The sequence below is a fragment of the Ochotona princeps genome, chromosome 19 (assembly GCF_030435755.1).
Source record: "Ochotona princeps isolate mOchPri1 chromosome 19, mOchPri1.hap1, whole genome shotgun sequence".
Lineage (NCBI taxonomy): Eukaryota > Metazoa > Chordata > Mammalia > Lagomorpha > Ochotonidae > Ochotona > Ochotona princeps.
In genome coordinates, this window is record NC_080850.1 from 22,006,055 (window position 1) to 22,029,043 (window position 22,989).

The window sequence follows — 22,989 nt, forward strand, 5'->3', positions numbered from 1 at the left end:
CTTGTTTTAATCCTCCTTAAACTTCTCTTCAGCACTTTATATTGTTTGGTTGTCACCGTTCTCCCTGGCTTTCTTCCTGCTACTCTGTGCTATAGCCTCTGCTGAGACCCAAAAGTTGTCTCCCAGGCAATTTCAACCCTAGCCCATTTTTCTTGACTAAGCTTACTGTCTAGCACACCCTCCTCTCTTTGACCCACCATCTGTCCATCTCCAAAGTTGAATTCTGCTTCCTGCAGGAAGCCTTCCCTGATGTGCAGACCATGGTAATGGTCTCCCCTCCATGCTGCCCCTCATCCCTCCCTTGAAGAAACAGTGAGCATGTGACCCCTGTCTTGAAGAATGCCCAGGTTCCCTTGCACTGCTCTTTTGCATTCATTCCCACTACCTCTCCCAGGTTATAGGACTATTTCACAGGTGAAAAAAAAAAATGTTACTGGACAAGGCGTATGGCAGCTTCCCAACTGCATACCCAGCATGGGATCTACCAACTGCCCCAGGGGAGATACTACAAGAATGATGCCTGAATGGGAAAAAAGAAAGAAAGAAAAAGAAGCAGTCACAGAAGTGGCAGACTTTGGAGTCAAGATGACTGGTTTCAAATCCTCTCTCTGGAGCCTGTGGCCTTGGGCAAGTCAGTTACACTCCCCAAGCTTCAGCTGCATGAGCTGTGACATGCACAAAGGACCGAGGGTCTCCTCCGCAGGGGCCGCTGACGGAATTCAGTGGCACAGTGCATGTCATTCCTCAGCACACGCCGGCAAGCAAGGCACTCCACAGGTGGCCACAGCCACAGAGCTAGAACCTCACTCAGTACCAGACAGCGAAACAGGCACCGGGGATTCTGTCATCAGAAAAACACAGAGTCTCCTTTCTATTTTAATCATGTGTTTGCATAAACCTTATCTTTCTGGTTCAGGGCAACAGAGGGCCTGTGGTCTGCTAAGCAGCCACTATTACTGCTCTCCTGTGATCTTCACAAGAATGCTACAGATGTATAGAAATTTATAAATATCTATGAATGAGCGAGACACATATATACGTAATACATGTATTATGTATCATATGTATTTTTAAATTGTATTCATAAGTGATTTCAAGCATTCAGCACATTTAACAGAGTAGGAAAGTAAGGCCTAAAACAACAAAAGAATTAACCTAAGCTGTCATGACTGACAAGGAACCAGCCATGCAGACACTTGAACGCACACGCTCTGATGCCCAAGACCTCGAATCTCAATTGTGAACTTTCTTGCTGTCTCTAAGAACCTGTCATTTACCTTGTTCCACCAAGGGTGACACTTCAGGTTACCATAAACACCCAAACATCCATAAGACACAACTGGCTTATGAGCTGGGGGGTGCACGAGGGGTTGGATCGGACCTCTGGGAAGCCAGAGAAGTAATGCTGAAACAATAGGCAAAGCAGGATAACAGGTGTTTGAGTAAATTACCTCCTCAGTGGCTACAGTTTGTGCCCGGCACACATTGAGAATACTTGGGAAGGAGAGAACTGAGGCAGCACTGTATAGTCGACCCAGAGCCACTCAGTCAACTTAATGACCCAAGGAGCTGGGAAAACAAGAGAGGACAGAAGCAGAAACGGAAGCAGCCCAGAGCAGAGAAGCTGGTTCAAGCCTTCTTTGCCCTTTGGTCACACTGTTTGACATGAGACGAGGCTCCGTCCTTAGCACCTCATTTTTAAAACAAGCTAGCAAAATCCTGCCCTGTTGGTCTGTTGGACCCTGAGAGACTGCAAACAGTGTGACAGAGGGGATTCTGATAACTAAAATAAGGTGTCTATTTTGAAAATGTTATGTTACATTTATTTCTTACAGAGCTACAATTCTGACATGGTAGAAGATGCAAAAATGCACATGGTAGCTTTATCACCTTGTTGGGCAAACTTCCTAACCTCCTCAGGTGTGTGAGTCAGGCAATTACCAGTGTCTTTTGAGGACTAACCTGACTGCTAAGTGTGAACTGACTCCATTATCTCACTGTACATCAGCAGGAGGCCTCAGAAAGCTCACAGAAAATACCACTCAAAGATAAAATTATTTTAATGCAAAAGAATTTTGACAGCCATACATAGTTTTTCAAAATATGCCTCTCCCATGAACTTTTTGAAGCCTGCTTACACATTATTATTTCTGAGATTGTCTACAACTACATTTGGTTATCAACTTCGTTGCAGAAATAAAGAATTCTTTCCTGTAGCCCTCCTAAGGGAAGACAGAATAGTTAACGACAAATGGTCCAAACTTCAGAGTCAAAAACATCAGCCTGGGGTTTCAGCTCAATCCCTTGCAAGTTGTGTGTGGCGAGGTACTGCACTTCTGTGTTTTCCTGTATTCAAAGAAAAAATAACCATCCTACTTCACTCCTCTTCTTCAGAACAGAGGTGGGTATGAACCAGACAGGATCTGACTATTAAGTACCTACCACGTTAATCATTTCTTAGCAATGACCTGATATAAGAGAATCTGTGTGACACAATTTTTGAGAAAACTCCCTTCCACCCTCATTATATCTCAAACATTGTAAAACAGGGAATTATTATGGGAGCAACTTTGTTATCAACCAAGGGATGGCCTGGGGATTCGAGATCTTTCCTTGCCAGTCTCTAAATGACCAAAGGACATGGATTTTCCATTTCCCAGGGCACATATTTTGTTGATGCCCTAATAACTCAGCTGCTGGAAATTCAGGTCAGGGATTTGGGGGGAAACTGAAGAAACTGTTGTCAGCCCTTTGGGAACCCAGTATTGGAGGCTAAGCTTTTAAAACAGTTTCTGAAATCCAGGAGAAAACTGCCTTTAATGAGTGTCCACAGCCAGCATCCCAAAAGAGACAGTGGAAATGATATTATATTTTTTTATGCTGCATTGTTGGCTTTAGAAAGTGGCCTGCGGCCTCCAACTCAGCTCTCTGGCCTCACGGTCAGCTATCAGCTATCTGCCCAGAGACACATGCTCCTGGGACTCCAGGCTGCCTTTCTGGCCTCTTCTGCCTGAAGATGTTCCCAGCCAGGAAGGACTGTGACAGCACCAGCAGGTGCAGGACACAGGCACCGCCTAGGCACCATTCTGGAAGATGGGGAGTGGCAGTCATGACAATTAGAGTAATAGTAACAATCAGGTGCTTTTTCTGTGCTAGATGTCCTTTGCGCTTGACTTCCAACCACATCTCAAAGAGCTACAGGTATGATCACCACCACTTCAGAGATAAGGAAAATGGAAGTTCGGAAAGCAACTTCGCTGAAGCCACACATTAGTAAGCAGGGGAGCCAGAGTGGAGACTTACCTCTTGAGCATAAGCTTTCCTTCCAAGAGCATTCAAATGCCAACTAGTCTGAAGATCTCTTAAATATTACCTTGGGAGTAGAAACAGAGCCTGGAAGCTCTGTTCCAATCCCTTCTAATAGGCTCAAATCCCCTCTGCAGTATCCTCGCCAAGCCATCACTCAACATCTGCCTTCCTATGCACAGCAACCAGACTTCAATTATCTTAGAGGTCATCCCCTCTACCTTCCAATAGCTCTGGCAACTAAAAATCCCATACTGAACTAAAATATGATCCCCCAGAAATGGTTAGCCGTGGTTCGTTCTTATATGCTGTGGAATGATATAGAACAATTTCAACCCTTCTCCCATGTAACAACCCTACAGATGCTCTGGAAACATCAATTCTTGTCCCACTGGAATATAACTGTACTACCATCATCCCAACCCTCTCCCCCACAAAAAAAGAAAAAGATATTGAAGGACTCACTCCAGCCGGCGTGATAGACTAGTGGCTATATTCTCGCCTTGCAGGTGCCAGGATCTCATATGGCTGCTGGTTCGTGTCCCGCTTGTTCCACTTCCCAACCAACTCCCTGCCTGTGGCCTGGGAAAGCAGTCAAGGATAGTCCAAGTCCTTGGGACCCTGAAGCCAAATGGGAGACCCAGAAGAAGCTACTGGCTCCTGGCTTCAGATTGCTCAACTCCAGCCATTGTGGTCACTTCTGGAGTGAACCATAGACAGAAAATCTTTCTCTGTCTCTCCTTCTCTGTAATACTGCCTTTCCAATACAAATAAAAGAATTTTTTAATTATTTATTATTTAACTTCATTAATTACATTGTATTATATGACACAGTTACATAGATACTTGGGTTCTCCTACCCCTCCCCAAACCCTCCCACCATGGTGGATTCCTCCACCTTGTTGCATAACCACAGCTCAAGTTCAGTTGAGATTCCTGTTTTTTTTTTTTTTTTAAAAAAAAGGACTCATTCTCTTGTTCATAGTCTCAGTGAGCACCACCAGAACACCTCCCACAGGTCAGTAACTCTTTAATCTGCTGAGGGGACAATGAGCATCAATGCTAGAGCAGAAGATAACAACACACATACATGATTACATTACAGCCATAGAAAATGAGGAAACTTTAAGGATACCTGAAGAACACTGCTCCTGCAGGGGAGAGTTGCTTTCCAGCTGTCTGATACACAAATATGATACAGAGGAGCTGCTCCCTGGTCTTGAAAAACAAGAAGTGTTACTGGCTACCTGTGTTGTTACGAAACAGGCAGAGACAGCGGGTCATGAGATGGCATAACAATGACATTGTCCTTGGACTGGATCTGCTCCATTATCACTGTAACTCCATGATTCATCTGTAAGATGGACCTTATAGTAACAAACCCACATTGGCAGAAGCATTGGGGGTGAGGGATTTTAAAAAAGATGAAAATAAGAGGGAACAACCCTGTGGTGTGCTAAGGATTACCCACCTCCATTTTCCCAGTTATGGAGACTATGCTGACACTTCCACCCCTTGGTGAGAGCTGAGGAATCAGAAAATGTGCATGTGTGGTTTGGCCACATCCCCACTGGGAATCTTTCACAGCAGCACGGAGGACCAAAGAAAACAAATGTAACAAATAACATGGACTAACTATGAGCCAGGACATCCCAAAAACAGCCCTGGTTTCTCTGCACATCTCATTACGGAATAATCCTATAAGGTGTGATCAAAGAAAGGATCAACAGCTCAAACACATAATCAGCCCTGTGAGCGTTCAGAGGCGAAGGCCCACTGAGAGATTAAGACAGTCAGGACTTGTCTGAGAGGTTTCCCTGCAGTTCAGGCTTCATTAATTGATATGGGAGCATCAGCAACCTCTCCATCTGCTCATTACCACCACCACCTGAGAAACCCAAACCCGCCCTCATGCTGAGTCCAGGGCTTGAGCACAGAGCTGCAGGAGGGGCCTGCTGAGGTTTTCCTCAGGATCATGCAAGATGGCTTTCTGCTTCTCATCAGACTATACTCTTGGAGTAGGTAAAAGTTGCATATCTGCAAATTCAGCTCACCATGAGCAGGCATTCATGAGACATTGTATGTATCACACTTTCCTTAGAGTGAGGGACAGCAATTCAGCTGAAACTGGCTTACACACAAAACAAATTAATCACCTCATTTAACCAAAAAGCCAGTAAGAGATCATGGTTTGAGGATGGAGAGCAGCAGGCGCTCAAACAAAATCACCAGGAATGCGCCTCCCGCCAGTTCTCAGTCCCAATTTTCTCAATATTGGCTCCATTCTTTCTGTTTTGTTTTGTGGGAGTAGTGGGCGATCCCATTGATATGCTTTGGCATAAAGACAGAAAGAAAATGGAAAATAAAATACACTGAGCTCCTTTCCAGCCAGCAAAAATACTCAGATGTATCTGTGATTAGACAGACACCACAGGCACTTATTCAGTGGCTGGAATACATGGATTAGGCACTGCTGCATCAGGCACTCCCATTCCTGGGTCTTCAGTCAGCCCCAAACCATCACAGTGGGTGAGGAATGCATGTTCCTCAAGGAAAATCCAGGTCCAAGTCCAAGAAGACTAACAAACACATGCCATGTGGGCAAAAACAAAACTTAATTCTGAAAACTCTTCCACTAGAAACCCAGAAAGGAACCCAGGAGATTCATACTTTTGTTATCAAAGAAACCATTCCTTGTTGGAAACAAGTTTCTCCTTTATCACATCAAAAGAAAATCAAACTAATTATATTGATTAATCTGGAATATAACATATGGATCATAAATCTAAAAAAATGATCTTGGGCCCGGTGGCGTGGCCTAGCGGCTAAAGTCCTTGCCTTGAAAGTCCCAGGATCCCATATGGATGGCGGTTCTAATCCCGGCAGCTCCACTTCCCATCCAGCTCCCTGCTTGTGGCCTGGGAAAGCAGTGGAGGACGGCCCAAAGCTTTGGGACCCTGCATCCATGTGGGAGACCTGGAAGAGGTTCCTGGTTCCCGGCTTCGGATCTGTGCGCCCTGGCCCGTTGCGGCTCACTTGGGGAGTGAAGCATCGGATGGAAGATCTTCCTCTCTGTCTCTCCTCCTCTTTGTATATCCGGCTTTCCAATAATAATAATAAAATCTAAATAAATAAATAAATAATGATTTTAGGAGTTAAAAGCGTAGGCTTTGGGTTAAATCTCAGTACCACCAGTTTCTTGTTTTAACTGAACAAATTACTTAATCTCCATAAATGGGACAATAAGACTACACCACAGTTACTGTTGTGGTTTAATGAAACAATGTATCAGACAATGTCAGACAGTCCAGCATTCCATTATCTAAACATGTCCAACAGTTTCATTGGGAGTCCATCTTTGATTTGGAAGTAGGGATGTATATTGCAATATATCTTAAAATATGAAATGTTTCACAAATTTACATTACACAGGGCCATGCTAATCTTCTCTGTATCATTCAAATTTTAGTATATGTGCTGCTGAAGCAAGCACGATAACTATTTTTGAAGAAAATTAAAATGGAATTGCTGACAGTGATAGGAGAAAAGAATCTGGAGAACATGCTGAAGGAAGACACCATTAAGGCAGTAACACCTTGTGAATATCATTTTTATCTACATTATTTTCACTGGCTGAAGAGACTTCGAACTCAATGGATGGTTGTATTTTATTTCTTGTTTTTATCTGAAAGGCAGATTTACATAGAGAGAAGGAGGGATAGAGATCCTCCATCCACTGGTTCACTTCCGAAATGACCACAATAGCCAAAGCTGCGCTGGTCCTAAGCCAGAAGCCTGGAGCTTCCTCCAGGCTCCCCACATGGGTGCAGGGGCCCAAGAACTAAGCCATCTTTTGTTGCTTTCCCAGGCCATAAACAGGGAGATGGATAGGAAGCCAAGACTCAAACTAGCACTCATAAGGGATGATGGCACTGCAAGCAGAGGCTTAACATATTACACCATGGCCCCATTGGTTGTATTTTTGTTTAGGGATGTAACATTTTAACTGTGATCTTAATGACAAAAAGAACCAACCATGTGACTTTCCAGATTCAACACAAAAATAAAGTCTACAGTTAGAAAGACAAATAATGCCATTCATATATGGAAGCTGAAGTTGACCTCAAAGAAGTAGAGAATAGAATAGTGATTACCATGCCTAGGAAGTGTTGAGGAGGGAAGAATAAGAGCATGGTTAATGGGTACAGGGTACAGCTGGATGAGAGGAATAACTTTTCGTGTTCTATACTCAGTAGGAGGATAGCTATGATTGGTAACAACCACTTGAACATTTCAAAATAACTAACAAAAAAAATTTTAATGCCCCAAGTACAAATATGTCTGAGGTTATATATGCCAGTTACCCTGATCTGATCATTAATACATCGTATAAATCTATAGAAATACCACATACTGGGTAAAACCACCACCTACAGCAATCCCATATGGGTGCTAGTTCGTGTCCCTGCTAATAATCCAGGAAAAGCAAAGGAGGACGACCCAAGTGCTTGGACCCCTGCTACCCATGTGATAGACCTGGAAGAAGCTATTGGCTCCTGGCTTTGGCTTAGCTAAACTCTGACCATCACAGCCATCTAGAAGTACACTAGTGGATGGGAGAGCTCTGTCTCTCCCTCCCTTTCTGTAACTCTAGTTTTTGAATAAATAAATAAATCCTTAAAAATACCACACTGCATCCATAAATAATGTGCAATTATCATGTGCCAATTAAAAGTATTTTTAAGGCTGTAGCTTGATGAGAGATTGGGAAAAGGGCAAAGATGTGGCCAGAGAGGGAGATCATGGCTAATCACACATGTCCATGCTAACTAATAGATGTGTCTTTTTTAGTAATCTCTTTTTAGACTAAAGGCAAAGGAAATCCAGTAAAAATACTAAAACTCTTCATTTTTTAAAAAAAATACTAAGTCATCAGCATCATTTATTCTTATTTGAAAGACAGAGAAGGGACAAAGATAATTCATCCCCTGGTTCACTTCCCAAATATTTTCAAGAACTTGAACTATACCAGGTCAAAGCCAGGAGTTCAGAACTTAGTCATCATGGTCCAGATTAAGGCAAACACTCAAGTCATAACCCGACTCCTCCCAGGGTGCCCTTTAAGAGGAAGCTGGAGTGGGCAGTGAGACTCAACCCACATACTCCTACATGGGCTCCAAGCTTCACAGGTAACATCACCAGGACTGGACCACACACCCTCCCATGAGACTTCCTATTGTAAAGGTTATTCTGTCTTCTATGTGAACAACTGACTATGAGTTAGATAAAAAAAGTAGAAGTGAGAGCTAAAGAAGGAGGAAAATGCTTGACTACAGAAAAGTAACAGCTGATCACAGAGGAAACAGACGTGAACCTTGGCTGAGCGTGTTCTGGCTGCAGGAAGCCACCCCATGCTACAGAGCAGAGCAGCAGTGGGAACCCTTCAGGGTGTCTCAATTGCTCTATGAAGAAGTAGTAGTTAGTATTTGACAAATCCTCTCTCTACTAAGAGCAACTCTAAAAACAGAATCATTTGCAGAATCAGGGAATATGTATTTTTGATGCCACTCAGGATGTCCTCAACCCATATCTGAGTACTTGGGATCATCCCATCTCTATCTCTGCTTCCAATTAATTTTACTGTAAATGCTCCTGGGAGACAGCAAGTGATGACTCAAATACTCCCTGTAACTCACGTGAGAAACCCAGAAGGAGTCCTGGCCTCTGTGTCTGAAGGCAATAGGAAATAAAGAAGATACCCAGAAGCCAGAGAATGTAGGAAATACACTGAGGTGAGCCCAAAATTCATGTTTTTCCACTCAACATTTTCTGTTATCAAGGCAGGATGATAGGACAAAGCAGAAAGATGTGACCTGGAGCTTTCAGCTGTTAAGACTGGATGCCAAAAGAAAACTTGAAAGCAGACAGAGGCTTGGCAGGGTAGCCTACTGGCGAAAGTCTTGCCTTGTATACACCGGGATCCCATATGGGTACCTGTTCATGTCCCGGCTACTCTGCTTCCCATCCAGCTCCCTACTTGTGACCTGGAAGAAGCTCCTGGCTTCTGGTTTCTGGCTTCAGGTCGGCTCATCTCTAGCTGTTGTGGTCACTTGGGGAATGAACCAACAGGCGGAAGAACTTTCTCTCTGTAATCTGACTTTCCAATTAAAAAAAAATTAAACTTAAAAAAAATAGCAGACAAATATTGAGAAGCCAAGATTCCAAAGGAAAGGTACCATCCAGAAGATGGCCCGACATTCTGCATGCTATTTCTCATATGCTCATTTGCTAAATTCCCAGTGCACACATGTATGGTTAGAGACCAAGAAGCCAAGCAAATGCATCTGCTGACATTCTTTTGAAGGTGGAGCCGATTTCCCTCTCCCTGAGCGTTCTCCGGGCTTCATATCTCACCTCCAGAAAACAGAGCACGAGAATGGAAAAAAAGCACCTTTATAGGGAAGAAGCATCACAGGGACTACCTTAACCAAATGATCAACATTGATATCAGCAGTGATAATTTATGCTCATATGATACAAAAAGCTCTTCACCTAAGAACCCATCATTTCAGTCTAATTATGGGAAACTCATCAGACAAATTCAAATAGCGTAGTGTTCTATAACATACCTGACAAGTGCTCTTCAAAACTGTCAAGGTCAGGCCCAGCGTGATAGCATAGCGGTTGAAGTCCTCGCCTTGAACGCACCGGGATTCCATATGGGCGCCGGTTCTAATCCCCGCAGCTCCACTTCCCATCCAGCTCCCTGCTTGTGGCCTGGGAAAGCAGTTGAGGACTGCCCAAAGCTTTGGGACCCTGCACCCGCGTGAGAGACCTGGAAAGAAGTTCCTGGTTCCCGGCTTCGGATCGGTGCAGCACCGGCCGTTGCGGTCACTTTGGGAGTGAAACATCGGCTGGAAGATCTTCCTCTCTGTCTCTCCTCCTCTCTGTATATCTTACTTGGTAATAAAAATAAATAAATCTTTAAAAAAAACTGTCAAGGTCAATAAGAATCATCAAAAGACTGGAAATGTGCCACAGTTCATAAGAAACTAAAAAGATAAGACGACTAAGTGTAACGTGGTACCCGAGAGCACATTCTGGAACTATCAAAACAAAAAGAGAAGAACTAAAGAAACTCAAATTTAATGTACAGTTCCATTAATATTAATGTAATAATATTGAGTATTTACTTATGTAAGAGAGAATTGGAGAAATCATCTGCCCATTTATTCCCTCCCCAGATGCCCATAACAGCCAGAAATAGGCCAGAACAAAGCCTGACCTTGAACTCCGTTCAGGGACTCAATAACCTGAACCAGCACTGACTGCCTCCCAGGATCACATTATCAAGAAGCTGTATTGGAAGCAGAGCAGCCAGGACTTGGCTAGGGATGTGGGCATTCCAAGCAGTGGCTTCTCCCGGTTTGCCACAATATACACCTGGTTTGTTAGTTTTGACAATTGTGCCATGTTATGTAACAGGTAAACATGAGCAGAAACTAAATGGAAGGCATCCAGAAACTTTTCTGTAAATCTAAAAATTAAAAAAAAATGAATGATCATGATTGTAGGGGGTATTTCATGAAGAATATTCAGGAATGACTTCATTACAAAATGAAGATAAATATTATTTTTTAGAAAGCAGCTAACTGTTCAAAGGCTTAAAAATAACTTTGTCAGTATCACAGACTTACAGAAAGAACAAACTGGGGTTCAGATACTGCCAAATAAAAGGCAGTTACTTTCAGTTGGACCTTGATGGATTAGCCCAAGGAGAAAGATAAATCAGAAATAAGCAATGGGGTTGGCACTGTGGCATTGTAACCTAATCCTCTGCCTATGGCGCTAGTGCCCCACCTGGGAGCCTTTTCATATTCCAGTAATTCTACTTCCCATCCAGCTCCCTCCTTACAGTCTGGCAAATCGGCAGAGGATGGCTCAAGTTCTTGAACCCCTGTGCCCATATGGAAGATCCAGAAGAAGCTCTTGGCTCTGGCTTCCAACCAGCTCTGACTGTTGTGGCCATTTGGGGAATGAACTAGTGGATGGAGGATCTTTCACTATCTTTTCTTCTCTCTGCAACTTTTTTCAAATAAAAATACATGTCTTTAAAAAAATAGACAATGCTCATAAAGCTTAAAACAGTTGCAAATTATTTAAATCCATCATTGGATCAAGACATCTTTATATAACCTATCCATCAACAAAAATGAAATGTATTGCTTTTCAGAAGATAATATGGTCCAGAACCACGATAATTTTGCACATAGGTTTTAAATTAGCCACTCAAAAAAAAAAAACCAAAGTTGCCAATAAGCAGATATTAAGAACCAAAACCTAAGGGGGAAAAAATCAGGTAATCATTCCAGCAGATGACCTACATTTTAGAATTATCAGAGAAGAACTACAAAACACTCAGGATAAACATGTTGCAGAAGGTTGATTAAATGATCAACAATTTTGCCAAAGAACTGGAATCTGAAGTAGAATAAAAGGCAGGTGTCAATACTAGATTTAAAAATTAATTCAACATGCATGTATAAAACCAGATTAAGCATAGCAAAATAGAAGACTAGTGAAAATAATAAAAACGATTCAGACTGGTGCCAAGAAAAATTGAGAATAGAATATACAGAAAAGATCTTGAGTAGGGCCTGGCACAATGGTTTAATGGTAAAAACCTAATCGCAACCACCAGGATCCCATATGGGTGCCAGTTCATGTCCTGGCTGCTCCACTTCCAATCCATCTCCTTACTTATATCCTGGGAAAACAGCAAAGGATGACGTAAAGCCTTGGGTTCCTGCAGCAGCGTGGGAGACCCAGAAGAAACTTCTGGCTCCTGCGTTTGGATCAGCTCAGCGCTGACCATTGCAGCCATTTGGGGAGTGAACCAGCAGATGGAAGATCTTTCTCTCTGTTTCTTCTTCCCACTAATAATAATAAATAAATAAATAAATTTTCCAATAATAAATAAATTTTTAAAATAAAAAAAATCAGTGACATATAAAACATAATGAAAAGGTCTAATATATGTATAAATGGGCCACTACATGGAGAGGCAGAGTGGAGGACAAAGTAATAAGGAATTTTGCCACTGATGAAATACATGATGACACAAATCCAGAAATGCTCAATTAGCCTCAAGCAGGATATTCATTAAAAAAAAAAAAATCTGGCCCAGGGTAGTGGCCTAGCAGCTAAAGACCTCACCCGTTGAATGCGCCAGGATCCCATATCGACGCGGTTCTAATCCTGGCAGCCCTGCTTCCCATCCAGCTCCCTGCTTGTAGCCTGGGAAAGCAGTCGAGGGCGCCCAAAAGCCTTGGGACCCTGCATCCATGTGGGAGACCCAAAAGAGCTCCTGGCTCCCAGTTTCAGATCGGTGTAGCTCCAGCCTTTGAGGTCATGTGGGGAATGAATCATGGGACGGAACATCTTCCTCTCTGTCTCTCCTCCTCTTTATATATATCTGACTTGGCAATAAAAATAAGTTAATAAATCCTTTTTAAAAAGAACATCATGTAAAATTGATTTTTAAACATCAAAACTTGAAAAATCTTTTAAGCAAACAAAAAAGTGTAAGATTAATTTCTTTATATTCATATAAACGAATTAATATGAACCAAAAGTAAGACTTACTGCTGACTTTCCAAACATACTATGTATGTTGGAAAATAATGGAATAACATTACTAAGCACAACACTTCTAAAACAGATGTCAGGATCAAAGAATAAAGCAGAATGAGTATTTCAAAATGTTTTAAACTCAATATTAAAATGCAAATTATCACAATGCCTTGAATATAGTTAAAATGAAGCTTGAGGAAAAGAAATGTTAAATATTTGAGATCTAATTAGAAAATAAGAATGGATGAAAATCAATTATCAAACATATGTTTCAAGAAACCAGAAAAAGAGACAAATCAGAACCTGAAATTATATACAGCAAGGAATGAAAGCGAACAATGGGAAACAGATTTGTATTATAGGAAGAAATGCTTAAGGTTCATTATTGAAGAGACAAATGAAAGGGCTTATTCCCTAGAAAAAGCCAAGAAGCAAGTGAGAAAGCATACATTACCAATATGACAAACAGAAGCAAATCAAAAGCCATACACAAATGTGAAAAATTAAAATCAACAAATGTCTTGAAAAATACAATTCACTAAAATCAACACAAAAAGAAATACAATCCAAATAATCATATATAGATTTGATAAATTCAATGTATAAATTAAAAAGCGTCCTCTAAGATACCTCCTCAAGCTTAACTGGATTTATCAATGAACGCTTCCAAACATTTATAGAAGAAATCATCCCCATATTGTCTACATGGTTCCAAAGGATGAAAAAGAGAAAACAGGGCCCCGCGCAGTAGCCTAGTAGCTAAAGTCCTCGCTTTGCACACACCAGGATGCCATATGGGTGCCAATTCCAATCCCAGCAGTGCTGCTTCCCATCCAGCTCCCTACTTGTGGCCTGGAAAGGCAGCCAAGAACAGGACCCTGGATGGCCCAAAGTCTTGGGACCCCAGCACCCACGTAGGAGACCCGGAGGAGCATCCGGGATCCCAGCTTCGGTTCAGATTAGCTCTAACTGTTGCGGCCACTTGGGGAACGAATCAACAAATGGGAGATCTTCCTCTCTGTCTCTGCTTCTCTCTGCATATCTGACTTTCCAAGAAAAATAAAATAAATCTTCAAAAAAGAGAGAGAAAAAACATTCACATCTTGATGACAAAACCACAATCTGTATTTTAAAACCTGGAAAAGACAGGGTTTTTTTTTTAAGTTCTAGATACATATCTCAAGTTCTAGATACATTTCACAGTTTTGAGGTTTTTTCTTGTACTGTCTTACTAGATTAAGCCAGCTCTGTCTTATCTTTTCATCACATCTCTATACTTTTTTAAAAATTTTATTTATTTTTATTACAAAGTCAGAGATACGCAGAGAGGAGTAGAGACAAAAAGGAAGATCTTCCAACTGATGATTCATTCCCCAAGTGACAGCAATGGCCAGAGCTGAGCCAATCTGAAGCCAGGAGCTTCTTCTGGGTCTCCCATGTGGGTGCAGGATCCCAAGGCTTTAGACTGTCCTAAGCTGCTTTCCCAGGCCACAAGCAGGGAGCTGGATGGGAAGCGGGGCTGCCGGGATTAGAACTGGCGCCCATATGGGATCCCAGCACGTGCAAGGTGAGGACTTCAACCACTATGCTATCACGCTGGGCCCAAAGACAGTTTTTAAAAGGGAAATTACAAGTCAGTCCCTTGTATTAGTAAAGATATTTTTATTTAGTCAAAAGCAAACAAAACTGAAAGTAAAAAAAAAGTCAGAATAGTAGGCCTCTTTGGCAAATAAGGACTTAAAGGTGATTTGAAGCAGACTTCTAGGGGAACATTTCATTTACAAGATGAGTAGTGTCCACTTGGTAAAGAATTTATCAAAATTTATGTGCTGATATGTAAGCATTTAAATTTTACATACTTTTTAACATGTAGTAAATGAATTTATTTTCATAATGTCCTCTCTTTTAGTAATGCTGATACTATGTTTTTCTTATGTTATCATTTTCCACAGTTCATAGTACATGCAAAACACTTAATAAACACAAGTGGTCTTCAACAAGTTCATGGCAAATGATTATGCTGGGAAAAAATACGCATTCATTTTTTAAAAAGAATTTTTTTACCAAAATAAACTTATCACTTAATTGCTTTTTCATGCCTTTGAAATATACTAGTTTTGTTACAAATTAAATGAACTCATCTTTTGTTAAATCTCAACACAAGGTCTCACAGTGAGTTTTGAATCATCTATGTATTTTTCAAATCGATGGACAGACCACTGAGTGAATGAAAAAGACACAAAAAAAATTGAATCTGCTACCAAGCCTTCTTAGGTGTCCTTGTGCACACTGAAAAAGAGATAAAAGATTCAATGAAATGAAGTGGCTGCCTAGACGTGAAGCAAGTTAAAGCCAGACCCAGCAGAAAGCAGGGAAATGTGATGGAGATGATTGGAGGGAGAGAGGGAGACGGACGCGGCCGTAATGAAAATGCTCATGTGATTGTCAGGATACAAGTGCAGACCTGGCTACAGAGAGAAAAGTGAGAGTCTGGTGAGGAAGTCAGGGTCTGATTAGCACTGATAGGAGGCGTTGCTTCCTCCATGGTCCTAGCTGCTTCCGAGGAAGAAGCTGGAACCTGAAAGAAACCCCTCCCCCCCGGATCTAAATTCCATTTGCTCGTGATGCTTTCAGCCCCTCACTCAAAATGAATTAGCCTGGAATAAGGCAGAAAGGTCCCCACAGTTTCTGCATTTATTTCTTAGCACTATAAGTTTCCCTAGTTCATAGGTCCTTTGATTAAAACCTGAAGAACACTTCATTGCTTTGCAACATGAAAGGTAATGAGTGTGAATCAGGAGAGGCCAACAGGAAGCTACCGACTGCTGGGAGGAGAGGCTCTTCCTCAATCCCATTTTTAGAATAATATTCGTGGTAATACATCAGCACAATTAGAGAAACTGCTCCACTGCTTCAAATATCCATCTCCCTTTACACAAGATCACTGAAGCCTGTGAAAGCAATGTTGAAATCTCCAGCCTTCCCCTCTGTGAATCTCATCATGGACAGAGGCCGGAGTTATGGTAATTATATCAGCTGGCACAGGACAACGTAGTCTCAACGAATTAACACCCTTCCTCTCGTTTTCTTCTCCTAAGGCCCTCTGTCTCCATCTGTCTACTCTTCCAGCTTCACTCATTCATCCTTGCAACACACATTGACTGCGCATGTCTTCTGTGCCAGAATGCTGTGTGTGTACACAGACGCTCCCTGACTCACCACGGTTCAACTTCAGACTTTCCTACTTTATAATGGTGTAAACGCCTTCGGTAGAAATTATAATTCGAATTTTAGATTTTGATCTTTTCCCAGGCTGGCAATACGCAGTGTGATATTCTCTCATGATGCTGGGTCATGGTAGTAAGTCAATCCCCAACCACTAAGGTTAACAACCAGTATCCTGCAGTGGCCGTATTCAGTCAGTAACGTGAGGAAGTCAACATTGTATTAAAACATAGGGTTTTTAAGACAATTTTGATGAAATGTGAATGTAAATGTTCTGAGCACATTTATGTAGGCAAGGCTAGGCTGTAATATTCAGTAGTATTGAATGTATTTTCAACTTAAAATATTTTCAATTTGCTATGGGCTCATCAGAATACAACTACTCCATTGCAAGTGAAGAAATCTAGATCCATACATGAACACATATATTTGAGGACACTTCAAAAAGTTAATTGAATCATAATTTTTTACAAATTTTAAATCCATGCATAAGAATCCTCAGAAAGTTTGCTTTAAAAAAATCATGAAAAAACTGTATAGATTTCAAAATCTTATGCACTAAAATGAACTTGCTTTCTAATTCCTCATACACACATCAGTAGTAAACCAGACACAGTTTCCCTTGCAAATTTCCTTGGCTTTCTGTACGCTCTTTGCTTTAGATGAAGCACAAAATAATGGGGAAATCCTTTAGCTTTAATTAAGGTACTTAGGGCCCAGCACGATAGCCTAGCAGCTAAAGTCCTCGCCTTGAACATGCTGGGATCCCTTATGGGCACCAGTTCTAATCCCGGCAGCCCTACTTCCCATCCAGCCCCCTGCTTGTGGCCTGGGAAAGCAGTCGAGGACAGCCCAAAGCCCTGGGATCTTGCATGCATGTGGGAGACCCGGAAGAGGCTCCTAGCTTCAGATTGGCGCAGCTCCAGCCATTGTGGCTGCTTGGGGGGTATATTAGCAAATGGAAGATCTTCCTCTCTGTCTCTTCTCCTCTCTGTATATCTGACTTTCCAATTAAAAAAGCTTTATTTATAATTAAGGTACCTATGTTCTTGTCCCAGCTTTACTAGTCCAAAAGGTAAGCCAATTAACCTCTCTAGATGAAATTTTTCTGTTCTTTACATGACAGTTCTAAACCCAGACTGCAAACTTTCTAACATGGACTTTTCCAGGAAATGCTACCTGATCTCACTGCTTTCACTTTATCTCTTTTTTAGCCCCTCTCTCATCCTCTCTCTCTCTCATCTCTCTGTGTCTGTCTCGCTCTCTCATCACACACACACAACTTCATTATGGAGAGAGTAGCCAGGTTAACCATATTAAAATGTCAAATCCTATTTTGCTATTTATTACTACTCTTTTCAAAACTCTTTAGTGACTCTCAACCGTTAGAAATGGTCTTGCCCTGAAAAATCTTCTCAATCCTCTTCTCTTATCCCTTCTCCCTCCACTCAGGGCAGGAACCCCTAACGGCCATGCTGGTTCTTAAATACACCAAGCAATATTTCCCCCTCAGAGCTTTTTTTCTCTCTCTCTTTAAAAAAAAAAAAAAGACTCATTAACAATAATCGTACACATTTATAGGCTATGTTTTGATATTTCAGTACTTTGTATACAATGAGTAATACTCAAGTTAAAGTATTTCCTTTGGTACTTTTTTTTAATGAAGGAAGTTTTTAAAAGTTTTTTGGTGTCTTTTTAACTTTAAACCTCTCAGAGCCTTTGTATTTGCTATTCCCACTTCCTGGAAAGCTTCTCTCCCCTCCCCAAGTTTCACACGACTGGATTCCTCCTTGCTTCGTTTATCGGCTCAGAAGTCATCTTTTCAGAAGGCACTTCCTGGTCTCACCACACAACTTCAACCAGCGCCTTCACGTCATCTCTGCTCCTTACCCTGCCTTTTGTGTTCATTTATTTTAACCTTTACGATTGCTTAACACATCATACATTTCGTTGTTTCCTCTCTCGGCGACATTCCAGCAGAACAGAGATTTTGCTGGCTTTGTTCTCCTTTGTGTCCCCAGACCCACGAGTCCAGAGCAGTACTTGGTAAATGGTAAAAGCGCAGGAAATGTCTGTTGAATAAGAATAAATCCTCTCTAGCAATTAAGTAACTCCGTGTGTCAAAATTTATTCATACTTGACTAAGGTGTTGTAGTCTTGGGCAGCTAGTTCAGGGTCACAAGCTTGAAAGCCATACTTCTCCCACCTACGTGGTCCTTTCTGCCCACCTGTGACACTCGCCTATCATCAGCTGAACCTGAGAGGGGGCCGTAGTGCCTGTTTTGTAGCCACTCCCCTCCCCGTGCAAGCCCCCATAGAGGACCATGGTAGGGAGGGGCTCTCTGTCTTGGTCATGTGCTCGCATCGCTCCTGCATTCTTGGTCTCCCCAGTACCTGCTTGATGTCTGCCTTCCCGCAGACAGACTCCAAGGACAGGTAGCCCCGAGCATGGCCCTGTCAAGTTTGTATTCCTCACCCTCTGTTCACTACTTGGGCAAATAAGCTAAGATGCTTTGTATTTCTAATTTATATGTACCTTCGAGAGTTCCAGGAGAGGGGAGGCCTAGGAGTAATGAAACATGGACAGGGAAGCCAAGAAAACGTGACTGTAAGTGTGTCCAGGTTGTTTGCTGCACGTCTCTTAGGATAACCCACATTGCTGGGGAAGCTGGACCACGGGTGTTCAGTTGAACGGATGGGTTTCACAGTTACAACTACTTGCTCCTCTCAGGATTTTGACTCAGACTGGATTGCCGCATGGACTTGTCATTTGTTCACTTCTAGTGGTCCTTGCCATCACCAAGCTTGGTTACTAAAGACTCTTTAATATATCTTAAGACCGGTCTGGCGTGCTCTCTCTTGCACCTCACAGCAAAGGTTCAAATCTGGGACCTACAGGGGGAAAGTACTGAGATGAAATTGGAATTGGATTGTATGCTCTAGCGACCAATGGAAACGGACCTTCAGCTGAAGCCATTACTTGCAATTCCATGAAAATTCTTACTTATACCATATTGAAGTACAATGAAGTTAGATCTAAATGCCATTTCTACTACTCAGTTTATTATGGTGAGAAAAGTGAGCCTTAATGTCCTTAATATCCTCATTTGACTTTGGCCCAGAAAGGTTTAGTCATTTACCTATCAGATTCAGCCTTTTGAGGCAGTTAAAATAAGGACATAAATCCTTAACCAGGTCCACATTTTTAAAAAAAATTCTCAGTAGTGATTTATATAAGAAGAGAAAGACCTAGGCACACTCTACAGTTAACTGGTAAAGGTGACAGATTAGCCATCTGAGGGATATTTCCCACAGAACCTCTTACATAATCACGTTTCAGGAGTTCAAGTTAACTTTTAACCTTACACCACAATGTCCCCAGTGCTTGGCACAAGCTGTATTCATGTGTGCTAATTAAATCAGCCTATCAGTATCACAATGAACAGGAAGCAATTAGAAATACAAGTGCCGAAAAAAAAAAAAAAAGAAAGAAAGAAAGAAAAGAAAAGAAATACAAGTGCTGAGCCCAGCTAGGTAGCCTAGCGGCTAAAGTCCTTGCCTTGTACACACTGAGATCCCAGGTGGGCACCAGTTCTAATCCCAGTGGCCCTGCTTCCCATCCAACTCCCTGCTTGAGGCCTGGGAAAGCAGTCAAGGACGGCCCAAAGCTTTGGGACCCTGCACCACGTGGGAGACCTGGTAGATGCTCTGGGCTCCTGGCTTCGGATCCAGTGCAGCTCTGGCCATTGCAGCAGCTTGGGGAGTGAATCAATGGATGGAAGCTCTTCCTCTCTGTCTCTTCTCCTGTCTGTACATCTGACTTTCCAATAAAAATAAAATATATCTTAAAAAAAGAAATACAATTGCCCTCCCCCTGCCCAGTGGCAATTGTAATCATTTATGGCAAGAGCCATGGCCTTGAAGTCATTTATTTCCACATATAGCAACACAGACACACACAGCTCACGTTCCTTGAAGGAGAGGCAACCACAGCCAACTAGGCAGGTGTGACTAGGCTGCTTTCCAGTCAGTGAAGAGCAAGGGGAAATCTGCCAGCTCACAGTTTGATACTACTAGAGGCATCATAATCTCTCTCACCACACACACACACACACACACACACACACCCCTATGTGCATACAGACCCACTTACAGAAGCAAGTAAACAAATACACACATGTACTTCACACTGACTTCAGAATTAGGATACAGATCATATGTAAATATTCACACTTAAAAAATATACCACATTGCTTTCACTCAAGCCTACTCTCCAAAAGACACGTATGTTGTATACACACAGACACATGTGAAATGACTATATTTGCTTCTGTATGTGAATATGATATATAAATTCAGTAAGTATGCAATAGTTACTGGCAAGTGAAAGACATGCTAATAAAGCTTAGCTCTTGATTATACATACAGCATATACGTATTGTGCAGGTGTATGTATACATATGAATAAACTTGTACATGTGTGTGTGTGTGTGTTTGTATTAGACCCATAGAACACCCATCATCAAAGCAAAATTTATTTTCAGTCACTATTTGGAATATCATGGAAGCTCTACTATGTGGAACCAAGAAAGAAGCAGTATGAGGTGTGCTGCTACAGTGTAGTGACTAGGGAGGGGAACCCCTGCAAGCAGAATGACTCCAGCCAACCATTTCCAGACTTCTTTACCAGGGAGAAGACCTGGGGAGAGCTGCATGTTGTAAACCATCCTAGGAAAGACTCACCTCCTAAGATCCCAAAGGAGAAATCTGTGAGGCTACAAGTTAACGGGGAAGGAAGGACTGTCCCCTCTCAGTAGCCTTGGAAAGGAGAGTCCCTGGAGGTCCTGAGAGTTCAAATCAGCCAGAAAATCCTACAGAGGCCATTAATCCACTAAAGTCCCTTAGCCCGTAGCAAATCTGATTAACTCCACCTCCCCAGATGGGCTCTAAAGTGAAATGTATAGCTGGTTTCTGAGATTCAAATAAGGTGGAGGGAAAACAGCAGGACAGGCTGAAGGGAAAGCAGGGGATGGGGGGGAGGGGTTAGAGCACCAAAACACCTGTGTGTACAATTGGACTCTGTGATTAATTTAGAGCCAGCCACCAGCTCTGTGAGGCTGTTTCGCCAGCTTCTCAACAGCGAATAAAACTGCCTCCCGTTCATCTCGAAGAGGATTCACCTCCCTTCTCTTCCAAACGCTTGCCAGCCAGGGCAGCTGCTTCCTGAGCCTAGAAACCGGCCAAGAAACCTCCACCTGTTTTGGTTTGGTTTTTTGTTTTTTCTTTTTCCCCTGGAGCAGCCACCGTGAAGAGAGATGGCCTCTTTCCCCAAGACTTCCTCTTTCCTTCCGAGGAGAACTACTATAACTTCAAAGACCCGGTTGGACTCTATGCTTTTTGAAAGATAGACTGAGCTCCAAAGCAGGTCTGTACCTGGCACCAGGGAATATTTTCCGGACTTGCAACTACACTTTTTAGAAACCCTTGTGATACTTTCCAAGGCCCCCCCAGGGGTTTTCCTTCATATCTTTGTCCCGCCGCCTCACAGCCCGCAAGCCAAAAAAGCTATGAGGAAAGGGAAGAAAAGCGGGTGATGCCCAGCACTTTAAGCGTTAAAATCAACCCACAGCCTAGCACGCCATTGGCCCAATATGGGGAGAAGATCTGGTTTTCGCAGCCTCGAGCCAATGAACACCTCGAGTGGGAGGGTTTGAAGATACTAAAGGAGTTTTTTCCCCCTTTTTTCTTCCCCACTCCACCCCCTCCCATCGCCATCGCCGCTCCCCCCCACTCACCCACCCAATCCCCTACGCCACCAGTTTGGCAAATTAATGCAGTGAGAAAGTCTCAAGATCCTGAGGACTCCCGGCCAAAGGAAGATGGGCACGCTCAGAAAACCGAGACGCATCTGACACCTGGGGGAGGCTCCGGATTCCCGCGGGGTAGCCATGGAACCAGCAGCCCCTGAAACTTGCCCTGGGCTCTAGTCCGCCTTGCAGCCCCAAGCAATGGGACACCTTTCCCGCATGGACCATAACTTATTCCGTGGGGACCAAAGAACAGGGAACCGCGCAAGGCAACAGCAGACCGGAACAGAGACAGGGGCACGAGCTTCTGGGACTCGGTCGCGATGCGACAGCCTAGCACCCTCTGCGAGATTTAACTGAAGGCAGCGCCGTCCACCACGCTGCGCTCACCCTCAAGCCCCCACAGGCCAGCCTGAGAGCTGTCTTTCCATCCAAGATTCTCGCCCACTCCAACGCTCCGAGGCCAGCGCTCTGATCGTCACCGAAGATTTTGCTTTTCCCTTTGCATGGAGCTGGCCTTTTAAACAGAAAAGGCAGGGGTAAGGGGAGAAAAAAGAAGAAAAGAGAATATACCCACCCCCAAACGTGCCTCCCGAGCGCCGCAGGGAGCCGACAGACACGCTGGAGTTTAGCAAACAGCTTACACTCTTCGCGCTCCTGAAAAGCAGGGCTGGACGCTCTCCGTGGTGCTGAATCGCGCCGTGGCCGCTGCAGTCCGCGTTCCCCACGGCCGCCTGGAGCCAGTGGCCCCTAGGGCTCCCCCTCCACACCCCCGTCCTCCACCTCCCCCCCGAACATCTGGATTATTTTTTTTTCAATGGCGCTGGTTTTGTAAGTGCCAACTTGGAACATTTTTGCCCCCTCCCCGTAAGTCGTGGACTACAAAGCACAAAGACCTGAAAAATGTATAGCTTCAATACTCTTCGACTCTACCTTTGGGAGACCATTGTATTCTTCAGGTATGCAATTTTCTACTGAACACATCGCTCTCATAGAAATGGAGGGGAGCGGGGTTGGG

General features: G+C 43.0%; 1 protein-coding gene and 1 pseudogene across 1 annotated transcript in view; one reads left to right on the forward strand and one right to left on the reverse strand.

Moving 5' to 3' along the window:
- Positions 1 to 6,701: 6,701 nt before the first annotated feature.
- On the reverse strand, positions 6,702 to 6,799 carry LOC118760173 (U6 spliceosomal RNA; annotated as a pseudogene).
- Positions 6,800 to 22,874: 16,075 nt separating this feature from the next.
- The window catches only part of GLRA1 (glycine receptor alpha 1), an 82,997-nt gene continuing 82,882 nt past the window's right edge, over positions 22,875 to 22,989 (forward strand). The window contains exon 1 of the mRNA XM_058677409.1: positions 22,875 to 22,930. Coding sequence (XP_058533392.1) covers positions 22,875 to 22,930 — 56 coding nt within the window. The remainder of the gene's footprint in view (positions 22,931 to 22,989) is intronic.